The 12,238-nt window shown below is 54.7% G+C and overlaps 1 protein-coding gene across 5 annotated transcripts in view; it reads right to left on the bottom strand.

The window, feature by feature from the left end:
* Nucleotides 1-1,434: 1,434 nt before the first annotated feature.
* Nucleotides 1,435-12,238, bottom strand: part of MYH10 (myosin heavy chain 10) — a 117,323-nt gene continuing 106,519 nt past the window's right edge. For all 5 annotated transcript variants that reach the window (XM_071573893.1, XM_071573896.1, XM_071573895.1 and 2 more), the window contains 10 exons: nt 11,520-11,732; nt 10,345-10,557; nt 9,234-9,395; nt 8,539-8,667; nt 7,243-7,331; nt 6,605-6,728; nt 6,315-6,523; nt 5,216-5,324; nt 4,784-4,956; nt 1,435-3,253 (listed from right to left, as the gene is read on the bottom strand). In XM_071573893.1, coding sequence (XP_071429994.1) covers nt 3,109-3,253; nt 4,784-4,956; nt 5,216-5,324; nt 6,315-6,523; nt 6,605-6,728; nt 7,243-7,331; nt 8,539-8,667; nt 9,234-9,395; nt 10,345-10,557; nt 11,520-11,732 — 1,566 coding nt within the window. In that variant the 3' untranslated portion in view covers nt 1,435-3,108. The remainder of the gene's footprint in view (nt 3,254-4,783; nt 4,957-5,215; nt 5,325-6,314; nt 6,524-6,604; nt 6,729-7,242; nt 7,332-8,538; nt 8,668-9,233; nt 9,396-10,344; nt 10,558-11,519; nt 11,733-12,238) is intronic.

Raw genomic sequence — 12,238 nt, 5'->3', positions numbered from 1 at the left:
GATTTTGCAGAACTGGTGGCTGTGGCTCTATTTTGTCCTGTAGGGTTTTCTGTCAAGCCCCAGAGTGGGGCCAGTGCTGAGGTGCTCCCGTGTTATCCTGTGCCCTTTCCCTTGGGAATGTCGCTCTATGGCTCGATGTGGGCACGGGGGAACAGCCACAGCTGGGGCTGAGCAAACTCCTGACCCCCACCGGCCTCTGCTGCTGCCCTGGACGTGCCCCTGGCACGGCCTGACCTGGGGAATGGGGTCAGTGTCCCACTGGGGGAGTGTTGGAAGCTCCAGCTGCCAGCCCGGGATTTTCGTCTCCTTGGAGCAGCTGGAGGATATTCTGCTCTGCAGAGGAGCCGGGCTGGGGCCCTTCCCAGGGAGCTCCATCCCCTCCGGACACGGGCCGGGGCTGCCCCTCCCGGGCTGCGGGATCGGCTCCATCCCGGGCTCTCCCAGGACACGGCGCTGGAGCCCCGACCCTGGGGCAGCTGCTCCAGCACCCCCTGCCCCGTCCCGGCTGGCCCTGACCCCGCACGGACACGCTTGGGCAGCGCATCCCGTTCCTCCTGGGAACAACCACACTGCCAGCTCCTTCCAGAACATCCTGAATCCAGCCCGGGACCAGCTCCCCCAGGGGGACAGTGGCCTGGGGGCTGCAGGGTCACCCTCACTGCAGTGTCCCCTCCTGAAATCCCCAGCCCAGAATAAACTTCTCACACAGGGACAGGGACAGGGCTGTCATTCCAGAGGTAGGGAAAGCCCTCCATCATTCCATGCTCCCTTCCGGGCATGAGGAGCAGCAGCCAAAGGGGAGGAGGCTCCTGAAGTGACGGGGGCCAGGCCTGACTTGGGTTCCAGGAGCTGTGCCTGGTACCAGCTACTGTCCCCAGCTCCGTGCTGGGAAGCTCCCAGGGCAGCCAGGCTGGAGCTACAGGGGCCATGGGAAGAGTGGGAGCAGCAGCCCCTCAGCCCCCCCCACTGCCCAGCACAGGGGCTCCCACAGCCCCCCTGTCTGCTCTGTGTCCCTGTTCCCATCATGTGTTTAACCAACTCCCTCCTGCCCTCCCCAGCTGTCCCACCCTGCCCTGGACCTGCAGCTCTGCCCCCTCGGCCTCCCCTGCCCCAGCTCTGCCCTCCCCCAACACCTGGGGCAGTTCTGCCTCCTGAGACCCCCAGAACTGCTCAGAGCAGAGCCCAGACCCTGCTCAGGGTCACTCAGAGCTGCCTTTGTGCTCCAGCTGGGCACTGCCCATGTGTTCAAAGGCAAAGGCTCAGCTCTGCCCGAGCCATTAACGCTGTATTTAGGTCAAAATAAAAGGAAAAGAACCCAGGCAAATAAAACAGGAAGAAGGGAAAGGCAGCAGCTTCCAGTCAGATCTCATTTATTAAGGTCTATGCCAGCCTCGGGAGAGCTCTTCCAGTAAGTAAACAGAGCAGGCGGCCGCATCTAGAATGAATAAATTTATTGTCTTACAAAAATCATTGTCTAGAAATATGGGTATACAAGAAAACAAGATATTTGCAGTCAGATGCCTGGTGGTCAACAGCCAGTTTGATTAAAAATATCCAAACACACACAACAAAACCTTCGCGACAGATGTTAAAGCTTTGAACCAAAAAGGGAAATCCGTGGGTTTTGAGCATGTGGCAGAGGAAGGTTCCTAATTAACACTGATTCATTGTCACCAATATCAATAATACCACTTGGACTAGAGAGGTACATGATATGAAGCACAGTCAAAATTAATACATTAAATCATTGTTATATAGGCAAATCATATATGTAACGTTGTCTTAGTACTGTAGTGTCTAAGGCACTTTCTGTAATGTCAGTTTTCAGCTATTTAAACAAAAAAATGCTAACTACTCACTGTAATACTGCTCAAAATAAAAAAACAACAACAAAACAACAACAACAAAAAAAAGGATTCACATCCACTGGCATGTTAACTCATAGGCAGGCAACATCCACCCAGCACAGGAGCCCTGGCTCCCCCCGAGCCCCCAGGGCTGCCAGGGGGCCCAGAGCCTCCTGCACGTGCAGCCACTCAGCCCCAGGGCCTGCAGACGGACGTTAATAAATTAGCTTTGCCTGTGCTGTGTGTGTAATTCCCACTGGTGTTCACATTGAAGGAGCCTGGGTATCTACAGGGGCTGGGGGGCTCTGAGCTCACAGGGCTGTACAGGGGGACAGGGACCCACCTCGCTGTGCCTGGACTGCATGAACACCAAGAGATGGAGCAGGTGCTGAGAACACTTCAAATGGTACTGCAGGGTAAAAATGGACACTACTCACTCATCCCTACACTTCCCTCTAACAACACTTCCCAAGGCCTGTTCACAGTTCACTCACGGGCTGTGTGCGGATCACAACAATGGGAGAAAAGAAAGATGCAGGTGCGGTTTGGTCTTCACTGATCCGAGAGGCCGAGCCCAGGCAGGGCCCGGAGGGTGCTGGGCACGAGGCATGCCCGGCCAGAGGGTGCTGGGCACGAGGATGCCCGACCAGAGGGTGCTGGGCACGAGGCATGACCAGCCAGAGGGTGCTGGGCACGAGGATGCCCGACCAGAGGGTGCTGGACACGAGGCATGACCAGCCAGAGGGTGCTGGGCACGAGGCATGACCAGCCAGAGGGTGCTGGACACGAGGCATGACCAGCCAGAGGGTGCTGGGCACGAGGCATACCCGGCCAAAGGGTGCTGGACACAAGGCATGCCCGGCCAGAGGGTGCTGGACACGAGGATGCCCAGCCATGGCAGGGGCTGCCCCGGGCACCCACCCACGCTCTGGGGAATGACGGTTCTGGATCCATACAAAAAAGGTTCATCCTTCACATGATGCTTTAGAAAATGGCTTTGCAATGAGTTATCTGGAGAGGAGATGCACCGAACAGAGACGATCCCGTTGTTACTATATATAAAAAAGCAGTTGTACCTATATCTCAAGCAGGGTACAGTATGGTGAGGCTGGAGAGCCTTAAGACATGGTTGACCTATGATGAGGAGGAGCCTTGCAGCACGTGCCGCCGGTCCTAAGGCAGAGTGGGGGCCACAAGGCATTGGTGGGCGGCCAGTGCTGTGCTCCGGGGGCTGACAGGTCTCTGCATGCAAACACGGGCTCTACTCGGCAGGGGCCGCCGCTGCGTCGTTCACGTCGCTGCCTTTGCTCTCGGCGTCGTCGTCCGACAGTTCCAGCGACGCGCCCTCGATGTGCAGCTGCCGCCGCCCCGAGCGGCTCGAGGAGAAGGTGATGGGTCCTCCCCTCCTGCAAGGAGCAGCACACACGGATCGTTCAGGGGGCTGCCCTGCCCGCAGCCAGAGCCGGCCCGGAATGGCTGGGTTGGAAGGGAACTCAAAGGTCATCCATGGGCAGGGACACCTCCCACCAGCCCAGGGTGCTCCAAGCCCTGTCCAGCCTGGCCTGGGACACTCCCAGGGATGGGGCAGCCACAGCTTCTCTGGGCACCTGTGCCAGGGCCTGCCCACCCTCACAGGGAAGAATTCCTTCCCAATATCCCATCTAACCTGCCCTCTGGCAGTGGGAAGTCATTCCCTGTGTCCTGTCACTGCATCCCTTGTCCAGAGTCCCTCTCCAGCTCTCCTGGAGTCCCCTCAGGTACTCAAAGGTCACAGTGAGGTCACTCTGACAGCCCTCCCTGCTCAGCCACACAGGGATGTGGCAGCACCGGGTCACCCAGGGGGAGAATTTTCCACACAGTCTCAAATCCCTGTCCCTGCCCAAGGAGCACACTGTGCTCCAACACCCCTGGCATTCCTGCTTGGTTGATACCATCACCTTAATTAGGTAATTTAAAATGCTATCTCTGCAGGAGCACCAAGCACAGACCAAGCAATGGAAAGAGTGGGTTCCCTAAAAAACCCCAGCAGCTGCTCAGCTCAGCTCTGCACCCCCAACCTGACCCAGCCACTCAGCCCCTCTGTGACTGGACATGGTTTGTGTGCTGCTGCCTCACCCCTGCTGACCCCTCTGAGACTCTGGGCATGGTTTGTGTGCTGCTGCCTCACCCCTGCTGACCCCTCTGTGACTCTGGGCATGGTTTGTGTGCTGCTGCCTCACCCCTGCTGACCCCTCTGTCCCTGGACACACAGCCCTTGGCCCCACAGCCCTGCCCTCACAGGGACTGCTGCAACACTCCCAGCAGAGCAGGGCAGGGAGAAGGGATCAGCACCAGCCACTAGAACAGCACAGCTGAGGCACCTCCTCTGTCACATTTACCTACAGAGACCCAGGGAACCTGCCAACATAAACTGAAGAATCACAGAATCATAGAATGGATTGGGTTGGAAAAGACCTCCGAGACCATCAAGTCCAACCCTTGGGCCAACTCCAGTCCCTTTACCAGATCATGGCACTCAGTGCCACGGCCAAGCTCAGTTGAAAAACCTCCAGGGATGGGGAATCCACCCCCTCTCTGAGCAGCCCATTCCAATCCCTGAGCACTCTCTCTGCAAAGAAGTTTTTTCTGCTCTCCAACTTCAATTTCCCCTGGCAGAGCTTGAGCCCATCGTGCCCCCTTGTCCTATTGCTGAGTGCCTGGGAGAAGAGACCAACCCCCAGCTGGCCAGAACTTCCCTTCAGGGAGTGAGCTCAAATGCTGTCAGGACCATCCCTGTGGTGTGGCAGCTTCCTTATCATCACCACCAGGCTCAGTCCCCAGTGCCCAGCAGGCTCCAGTTTGACCTATTCCCTAATACCAGGAGCTGGGTGCTCCCCAGGGGCAGTCTGTGGGCTCCCAAGGGCTTGGCTGAGCCCCTGGTGCCCTCCCTCCCTCACCTTAGCCTGTTCTTGAGGGTGCTGACCTCCCTGCTCAGCCCCTCGTTGGCCTCCGTGGCGTCGTCCAGCTCGCGCTGCAGTTTGCGCCGTGACGCGTTGGCGCGCGTGGCCTCCTCCTCAGCCTCCTCCAGCTGCCGCTTCAGCTGCTTCATCCTGGCGTTGGCCTTCTCCATCTGGAACACAGGGCAAGAGCTCAGCACCACACCACACACCCCAGGACCCTGCTCCCACCACCAGCCTGCACTCCTGGAAACACCGCAGAGCTCCCGGGCCTGGCAGACCAGGATGGGTCACAGCCCATCCCACCAGAGAGGACACCCAGGGAAGTGCTGGCTGCTGGGAATTCCTCTCCTGGCTTAGTCACCACAGCAGATGCACTCAGGTATTTCCATAACAATTCTTTTCCATGAGCCCTGAGGTTTTGCCCCCCACCTGCTCCTTGTACTGGTCCGCGTGGCGACGCTCATCCTCCACCTGCATGAAAACCTCCTTCAGCTTCTTCTCCGTGCGACGCACCAGCTTGTTGGCAGCTGCTCTTTCCCTGGAATGACCAAAAGCCATCACTTGTCCCAGTACTTGAAGGCTGGGAATACAGGACCTGTCCCCCTGAAGGCTCTTGCTGTGTAAGTGACACCAGACACACACTGGGGTCACAGAATTCCAGATTGTTAAGGAGTTGGAATGGACCCTACAGACCATTTAGCCCCAAAACCCACTGCCACGGGCAGGAACACCTTCCATTAGACCAGGCTGCTCCAGACCTGTTTTGAGTACTCTCAGTGTTGGGGCACCCAGAGCCTCCCTGGGCAGCCTGTGCCAGTGTCTCACCACTCCCACTGTAAGAAGTTTCTTCCTAATATCTCACCTGAACTTCCCCTCTTTCAATTTGTGTGCCCATTGCTCCTGCAGCTCTCAGGGCACAAAGCCTTAGCCCTGGGGGGATGTGAGTGTGGGGCAGGCTGGGAAGAGGTGCCTTCACAAGGAGATTGGACAGAGCAGCTTTAAAGCTCTTGCTAACCAGTGACATGGTCCTGCTGCAGAGCCCAGGGCACAGGAAGAACACAGGTGGTGATAGGACAACCCCCACCTGCAGATTTGGGGAGGAACCAGCTAAAAAAATAAATTTTGAGAACCAGAATTGCAAGGACAGATGGATAATTCCCTTCAGAAACACTTCTGGAGAGCACAGGATTCCTCTCAGCCCAAACTGTCCACCCAAGCTATTCCTCTACCCAAGAGACCAGGGGTCTGGAAGGGACATTTCATCTTGTCTCAAGAAATTTCTGCAGCACCTCGTGGCTCCGGGGACATCAGTCAACGTGTTCCAGAGTTCATTCAGCTGTCAGGAAGCAAATGGATTTGGACACTTCCAAGCCCAGTTACTTTACAGCTGCCTTGCTAAGGTGTGTCCTCGGACCAGCAGTCTCTGACCACGAGCCTGTGCTCTGAGTTCCCACCTCAGCCCCACAGGAAGCTCAGGCATGGCAGCTTCACACATTCAACTCGCACAGGCAACCAGTTTGTCCCTTACTTGGCTTCCTGCTCCAGCTGCTCTTCGAGCTGTGCAATCTTGGCTTCTAGAGTGGAAATTGTAGCCTTGAACTTGGACTTCACAGAGCCCTCCAGCTCCTGCAGCTTGGCCTTGAGCTCCTTGTTGTGCCTCTCCAGCTGCTGCCGGGCGTTCTCGCTCTTCTGCGCCGCGCTGCGCTCCCCGGCCAGCTCCGAGTTGAGCGTGTCCACCTTGGGCAGAGCAGAGGGAGCTCAGCACCAGGGCCTGCCCTGCCCTGCCCTGCCCCCCAGCCACACTGCCCCCAGGGCCACCTGCAGCGTGGTCTTGCGGAAGCGCTCGTTGAGCAGCTCCATGTTGCTCTGCTCCTCCTCCAGCTCCTCCTCCAGCTGGGCAATCCTGGCCTCCAGCCGGCGCTTCTCATCCAGCAGTGCTGACCTGCACAGGGACCTGGGTCAGGGTGTGCTCAGAGCCACCAGGGCTGCTGCAGGTCACTGAGAGCCACACTATCATGGAATCTGAGCTGGGGGGACCCACCAGGATCACCAAGTCCAACCCTCAGCCCTGCACAGGCCCATCCCCAAGAGTCACCCCCTGTGCCCCAGAGCATCATCCAAACCCTCCTGCAGCTCTGGCAGCCTTGGGGCTGTGCCCACTGCCCTGGGGAGCCTGCTCAGTGCCCACCACCCTCTGGGGGAAGAACCTTTCCCTGAAATCCATCCCAAACCCCCTGACACAGCTCCAGCCATTCCTTGGGTGCTGTCCCTGGTCACAGAGGGCAGTGCTGTCCCTCCTGAGGAGGGTGGAGGCTGCTGTGAGGGTTCCCCTCATTTCTGACACTTGAAACACCACAAGTTGGCAGCAGTGTGAGTGCCTGTGCCATGGAGGGTCCCTGGGCAGCCTGGCAGTGCAGGGCTGCTGTGCCTGCAGCTCCCCAGCTGCTCAGACTCACTTTCCTGAAGCACTGTTGGCAATCTCATCCGCCAGCTCGTCCCGCTCCTGCTCCGCGTGGCGACGAGCCCTCTCGGACGCAGCAAACTCCTGCAAGGGGTAGGAAAACATCCATCACATCCCAGGAATCTCAAAACTTCTGCAAACCATTCAGCCTTCTAATAACTTCCAGGGGATGCTGTGAAGTGGGATATGCCTGAGGGCTTTCAGTGGATAAGCAGAAGCAACAGCTGTGGGAGTCAGGACACAGCAGCTCAGCATTACAAGCTCCTGACTGCAGTGGAGTTACTTCTCCCCATCCCTGAAATATTCCCCACACAAAGCAGAGGAAAAAAAACTGTGAAGATCAGTAATATTCAAGCCCTCAGCAGCAGGAGAAACCATCCTGCCACATGCTCTGATAGACACATTTAAGTGTAAAGTGGGCTCTGAATTAACAAATGGTTTAGGTCCTTACAGAGCACAGCATGGGGACAAGGGGAGCATAAAAACCAAAATGTTTAAACACAAGAGTATAAACAGCACTGACCCTCGCATCATAAATTTGTATCAAGTGGCAGAAACACCCAAGCATTTGCTAAGGAGGACAATTAAATGCCTGACTGATTGCCTGAAGCCCACAAAGTCCTCCTGGAGAAGCTCCAGTCAGTGGTGGGTTATCTCAGAGACTCCCGTGGAGGTGCAGTGAATCTGGGCACCTGCTTCAGGTTTGGTCTGCAGCTGAGTCAGACAAGAGAGGCACAAGGCAGCTCTGTCAGTGCCTGACCTTGTGGCAGACCAGGGAGGGAAACGGGAGATCAGGGAGGTGTGGCAAGACCTGGAGCTCTTGCAGAAATTGCCAACAGGGAGAGGAGATAAATAAGGCTGTGAAAGACAAGGATGAGGAGCTGTGAGGGCAGAGGGCAAAGCTCCACACACTCCAATGGTCCATGCAGGTACTAGACAGACTTTTAGGGGTTTATATAATTCCAACTATACATTTTGATTTCAAATAACCAATTTTAGTCCTGACACTGTACACTGCATCTTTCAGAAACTCTCAAACCACCTCGCAAATTGTAGAGAAGCCTCAAAAGTGTTTAAACAATAGGAAAGTTTTCCTGCCACCCAAACTGAGAAATTCAGTCCAGTCTCCCAAAGTGACTCCTACAAAGCTGTAAGGACTTCACTGATGACTTGCAGCAAGGGGACCAAGAGAGTTCTCCTGGCCCATTTCTCTGTTCAACTCACTAGATGGATTTTTACTTTTCCTACTCTGATCCAGCAAGGAAACAAATCTCCTGGATTTCAGTCTCACCTCTTGCAGCTGGAGGATTTCTGCTTCCAGACCTTTGAGCTTCTTCTCACTCTCTTTGGACTGGGCAAAGATCTCATCCCTGGATGCACGAGCCTCTTCCAGCTCCCGCTGGTAGTCCTTCATCTGAGCCTGCAGTGGGGAGCAGGGGAAGGCAAAGCCATGCTGCACCAGGACACTCACAGCACCTGTGAGTACCTCTGAAGCACTTCTGCCTTCAAGGGGTAAGACTTGCCTCCCAAAGTGGCTTCATTCCAGTTCTCATGTTCACAGGAAAACTTTATTCTCTCATCTTTCCATCCCTCAATTCCTTGTTGGAAATACCACATTCTAAGACTTCCCCTCATTTTACAGAATCATGGAGTGGAATCTTACAGTGGCCTGGCCTGGAAGGGCCCTGAAAGTTCAGCCAGTCCCACCCCCTGCCTTGTCAGGGACACCTCCCACCAACCCAGGTTGCTCCAAGCCCTGTCCAACCTGGCCTGGACACTTCCAGGGATGTGGAGCAAGATAATTTTTAAGGTCTATTCCAACCCAAACCATTCTGTGACTATAAAAGGATGAGAGGAGTTTTGAGCAGGGGATAAGCCCAGGCCAGACACCCTTTGACATGTCAGTGGGGTCTGATTGTCCTTTTGCCTTCCAGCTCCAGAGGTGCAGAACGGACAGGAAGCAGCTCCCTGACCAGCTGTGCCCACCTGGAGCTTCCGCAGCTGTTTGATGGCTTCATCCCGAGCCTTGTTTGCAGCTTCAATCTGCCCTTCCAGGTCCTTCAGGTCCATCTCCATCTTCTTCTTGGCAGCCACAGCCAGTGCCCGCTGCTTCCGCTCGTCCTCCAGCTCCGCCTCCAGCTCCCGCACCTGAGGGAGGGAGGGAGGGATGGAGGCAGCAAAGGCTCAGGGACCCCAAACCTGTGGCTGGAGGCTCCAAAGGCCTGGGCAGAGCAGGGGGTCCCACCCCCAGTGGGACAGGGCCATGGAAGGCACTGCAGATGGCACAGCCAAGTGTCCAGGCTGGTGCAGGGAGCTCTGCAGTGACCCAAAGGAACACCAAAGGCATTAACAGCATCTGAGGCACCTCCACTCCAGTCCCTGGCCCAGCACACCCACCCACCACCAGGGATGGCTCCAGGGCAGGTGCCACTCATTCTGATGGAAAATAAAAAGTAGAATCACCTCATTTTCTCAAGGAAACTATTAAACCATTCCTTTTGAACAGCTCTGCCACTGGCAACAACTTTCCCCAAAACAAAATGTGTGTGAACAGCAAGTGAACATGGACTGAGCCAAACCTACACAACAATAAAACTCAGCCAGAAATGCCACAGGTTACCAAAATGAAAGAATATACTTTGTTCTGAAGCCAATCTGTCTCCCTGTGCAGGGTCAGGAGCTCTTGTCCAGTGCAAGGTAACAGCAACTCTGCACTGCAATGAACTTCAAAAGCTCTCCAGGCCAGGGTTTTTAGCTCAGTAAATGGGTATTTTTGGTCTTTTGTGAGAAATCTGAACATCAGAGGACTGGCTTGAATGTACAAATAAGACTCTCCTGTCCTTGAAATACAACCAGGCAGCAACAGCCAAAGCTCTGCCTGCCTGGGGAGTGGGTTTGGAGGCCTCCAGAGCAGCCTGACAGCAACAGGGGCCAATCCTCAGCAAGGACTAGTCTATGGTTTGTAAAATCCAGGCTTGGAATTTCTAAAGGATGGAATCTTCATGCAAAGGCTTCTGTTTTTCAGGTAGCACAGAAGGCACAGAGCTTTGGCACAAGACCCTCCTTCTATCCATGAAGCACAGCAAAACAGACTTACTTGTTTCACCAGCATCCTCTTTTTCTCTTCATTCTGTTCATCTCTGGCCTGCAGGTCTCTGTCAAACTGGGCTTTCATGGCTTGCATGTTCACCTCCAAACGGAGCTTGGCATCCTCTGTGGCCTGCAGTTCATCTTCCAGTTCCTCAAGCTGAGTCCTCATCTCTTCCACCTGTTGCTCCAAAGTTCTCTTTGACTTCTCCAGCTCATGGACCTAAGCCAGAAACATTGGTCAGACCTTCTCCCTCAGGTACCCAGAGCAGCAATTTCTCACAGCCACTGTAAGAGCTCAGTGCAGTGTATTTGTGATGCTCTGGGCTGGGCAATGACTCTGACAGGCACAACAGCATCTCTGGGTCTGCACCAGAGAGCCCAAGGAACACCCATGTGCCACAGTGAAGACAAGAAAGCCAGGCAAGCCCTTGACCCCAGTGCAGGTGCCACCAGCCCGTGGGCAGTGGCCAGGCTGGCTGTGCAGAACTGGTGAGGCTGGTGGAGCAGGAGCCCCCTGAGCCCCCTGCCCATCGTGCCCCTGGCTGAGCCAGGCTGCACCCACAGCCAGTGCTGTCCCAGGGCAGACTCACCCCTTCCCCACGGTAACAGCCTGTCAGGAGTGCAAATCTGGTTCTGGGAGGAGCCAGTGATGGGCTGAGGGGAGCAAAGGCCATCAGCCCAGGTCAGGTGGGCTCTGCTGCTGCCTCAGCCGAGGGAGGGAGGACAGGGAAGGGTCACAGTTCTGTTCTGCCTTTGGTTCAACCACATCCTGGAGCTCGGCTTGACCAAAGGTAACAGAAATCCTCATTATCCCTCATTTACATAAGAAAAAATACACCCATCATAATGACAGTGAGAAAGTGGCTGCTCCCCCTCCTGTGGCAGCAGCAACACTGACCACAGTCCCACCTCCACTCATCCAATGGTAACATCTGGAATCCTCCAGGCACAGGGTGAGAACATAACCTTTGAAGAGGCCTGATGTTAGTGAGGCTCACCCCTTCCTCTGAGCATTAATTCCTCCACCATTTTGGGTCATAAGTCACCTTCAGAATTACCATTCCTGTGCCATATCCACTTCCCCAGACAGGAAGTTTTCCCTTGTGACTCCTAGTGTGCAGTTTGTAACAAAACAGGGTGGAAACATGTTTATGACAGAACAGGGAGTGCAAACATACTTACATTTTTGCCCACATCATCTTTGGAGCTCATTAGATCTTCCATATCTGCTCTCAGCTGCTTGTTCTGCCTCTCAAACTCTTCCTTGGCTTCCAGGGCTTCCTCCAGGGCCCTGGCCAGAGACAGGGCCTTGGTTTCCTTCTCCCTGGCCTCTGCCTCAGCACGGTCTCTCTCCTCTGCATATCTGGCAGAAATGTTCTTTTCTTCTGCCAGCATCTGAACAGAAGAAACAATTAATCCATCTCTGAAGCTCTGCAATCAGGTCCTTCCTGCCTCAGGTGTTTCACTCAAGGAGTAGTGAATGCTCCAAGTTTAACTGGCCTGCAGAAACTGTCTAGTCTCAGTCTTGATCTATGTAAGAAAACAGCTACAACTACACTGGGATGAGATGAGGAAAGCAAGTTACTAATCAAGACTAAGTAAGTTTCATATTATTTCCACCTTTCAGTCTTCAGATCCTATCTTAGTCTACCTTAAGGGATTATAATAATACTCTTAAGGCTTTGTTCCAATGCAATTTCCTTTCTGTACAGGAAGAGCTTATTACTTGGCCCAACAAGCCTCAAAGGTGGTCACTGAAACTGGAAGTGACAAGTTACTCTTAACAAAGGCCAACTGCTCACAGAAGATTTATCAACAACCACAGCAGTCACTTCGTTCATGCAATCACAATAAAAACAAGATGCCACTGAGAAACCATGGGAAGCAGCAGGATGGTGGGA

This window comes from Pithys albifrons, chromosome 19 (genome assembly GCF_047495875.1).
Source record: "Pithys albifrons albifrons isolate INPA30051 chromosome 19, PitAlb_v1, whole genome shotgun sequence".
NCBI classification, from domain to species: Eukaryota; Metazoa; Chordata; class Aves; order Passeriformes; family Thamnophilidae; genus Pithys; species Pithys albifrons.
The sequence above is the reverse complement of the archived record's forward strand: the minus strand, read 5'-3'. Positions and strand labels throughout refer to the sequence as shown.